The sequence below is a fragment of the Mesitornis unicolor genome, unplaced genomic scaffold, assembly GCF_000695765.1.
Source record: "Mesitornis unicolor isolate BGI_N332 unplaced genomic scaffold, ASM69576v1 scaffold39196, whole genome shotgun sequence".
NCBI lineage: Eukaryota > Metazoa > Chordata > Aves > Mesitornithiformes > Mesitornithidae > Mesitornis > Mesitornis unicolor.
This window is the reverse complement of record NW_010193677.1, coordinates 1-1,792: the sequence shown is the minus strand read 5'-3', so window position 1 is coordinate 1,792 and position 1,792 is coordinate 1. Positions and strand designations below refer to the sequence as shown.

At 53.5% G+C, this 1,792-nt stretch overlaps 1 protein-coding gene across 1 annotated transcript; it reads right to left on the bottom strand.

The window, feature by feature from the left end:
* Positions 1–7: 7 nt before the first annotated feature.
* On the bottom strand, positions 8–1,718 carry HLX (H2.0-like homeobox; the record flags this gene model as incomplete). The annotated part of the gene is made up of 3 exons (XM_010187532.1): positions 8–82; positions 889–1,073; positions 1,506–1,718. Coding segments are annotated over 3 exons (473 nt in total), but the record flags the coding sequence as incomplete, so codon positions are not given.
* Positions 1,719–1,792: the final 74 nt, after the last annotated feature.

The following is a 1,792-nucleotide window of genomic DNA, read 5'->3' as shown; positions in this document are numbered from 1 at the left end:
TCGGGGGTTCCTTGTCCTTCTGGGCCTGCGCCTCCTTGGAGTGCCGCCATTTCATCCGCCGGTTCTGGAACCACACCTTCACCTGCGGCCGCGCCGCCCTCAGACAGGCGTTACGGCCCCTCCGCGCATAGCACCGCACCGCCCGGCCCCGACATCTTCCACCGGGGAAAAAAGTAGGCACCGTCCTCAGCCCCCTCTGCCACCCCCTCACGCGACTAAGGTGGCTTTTTTTTTTTCTCTTTCTCCTGCTAGTTCGCCTATTTAAATACCAAACGCCCACCTTTCCCCCATGTTTTGTGTTTTGTTTTCTTTGTTGTGTTTTTGTTTGTTTGTTTTTCTCTCTCTCTTACTTCTTCCAGGAAACCAAATCTTGCTCAAGAAACCACAGCGTTATACAATTCTGTGCGCTGCGGGCCCTCAATAGTGGAATCATTACAGAGTGGCGTTTAATGATTCCGTTTGAAGAAGAGTTTTCACTTCCCCTACTACTAAGGATTTCACAACGCGGGAAGAGATTTAGGAAAAAAAAAAAAAGAAGAGAGAGAGAAAAAAAGAGACATTAGAAGTGTTTGCTTCTACTTCCTTTGACCTAAACTGCCTCCTACAGTGAGTTGCACTTGAATAAAGCATACGCTGGTGATCTGCCCCAGCCCCGCTCGCCTCTCCTCTCGGCCTGCTCCGCGGTGACCAAAACAAAGGCGAAAGCTCCGCGTCGGGCCGTGAAACCTGTGAGCAGGAGATGCTGGAGGAGAGGTCCCGGTCCTCTGCCAGCCCCGCCAAAGATTAAGGAAGGAAAAATGCTTTGCAATAGCCTTTCTACCCCCTTCCCCCTCCGGCAACCCTCTAAACTGGAAGTAAGATTTGAAGTAAAACCGAAGCCGTTCTTACTTGAGCATCTGTCAGCCCCAGCATCGCTGCCAGTTGCTTTCTGTCCGGTTTGGTGACGTATTTCTGGATTTCAAACCGTTTTTCTAAACCTTTCCTCTGCAGGTTGGAAAAAACAGCCCTGGACCAGGAGCGTTTCCTTTTGTACGTCTGAGGCAGCGTGTCCTTGGTTAGAACTGCATACGGACCTGGCAGGGGGGGAGTGTAAGAAAAGCGGGGGGGGGGGGGGGAGACAGAGAGGGAGACGATGTTATTAATATCGATGCCTGAAAGTCACTCTTAAGTCGATCAAAATAACAGCTGGACACGGTGTGCGGGAAAGGCCTGGCTGCGAGTCCTATCAGCCTGGGCTTCCTTGGGCAAGGATGGAGCGCTCTGGAAATCCAATTTTTTCCTCTCCCCCACCTCCCCACTCCTTCTTTCTCAGCCCAGGTATTATTTAGTACTGTCTGGGATACTTCTCTGGGTCAGGCCCTAGCTGGTTCTTCCTCCCCTCCACGCAGCCCGGCTTTCGCCCAAAATTTGAGCCTCGCTAGAAGAGATAATGCACTGGCCTTTCAAAAGTCCCTCCGGGCGGAGAGGAACTGGCCGTGGGGCTGCTCCTGGACGGAGGGCCCTGCGCCACAGGAGGGTCGACGAGGGACGAGATGTACCTGGAAAAGTGTCTTGAAACTGGTGCTGAACTGAGCTCCTTGGGTTTGTGTTTAAGGGACCCAGAATAGCAGAGGTCTCGTTAATGGGGTCTAGAGACGCGAAGAACTGGCCGGCGGAAGGCTGCAAGTTGGGGAGATGAACCCCAGTTTGGCGGCTGGTAGTTAATAAGGAGGTCAGATCTGCGAGCACAGGAACAAGGAGAGCTCTGTTACACCGCGGTCGGAACCGGCACCCCAGGGCCTGGGCCGGGCGG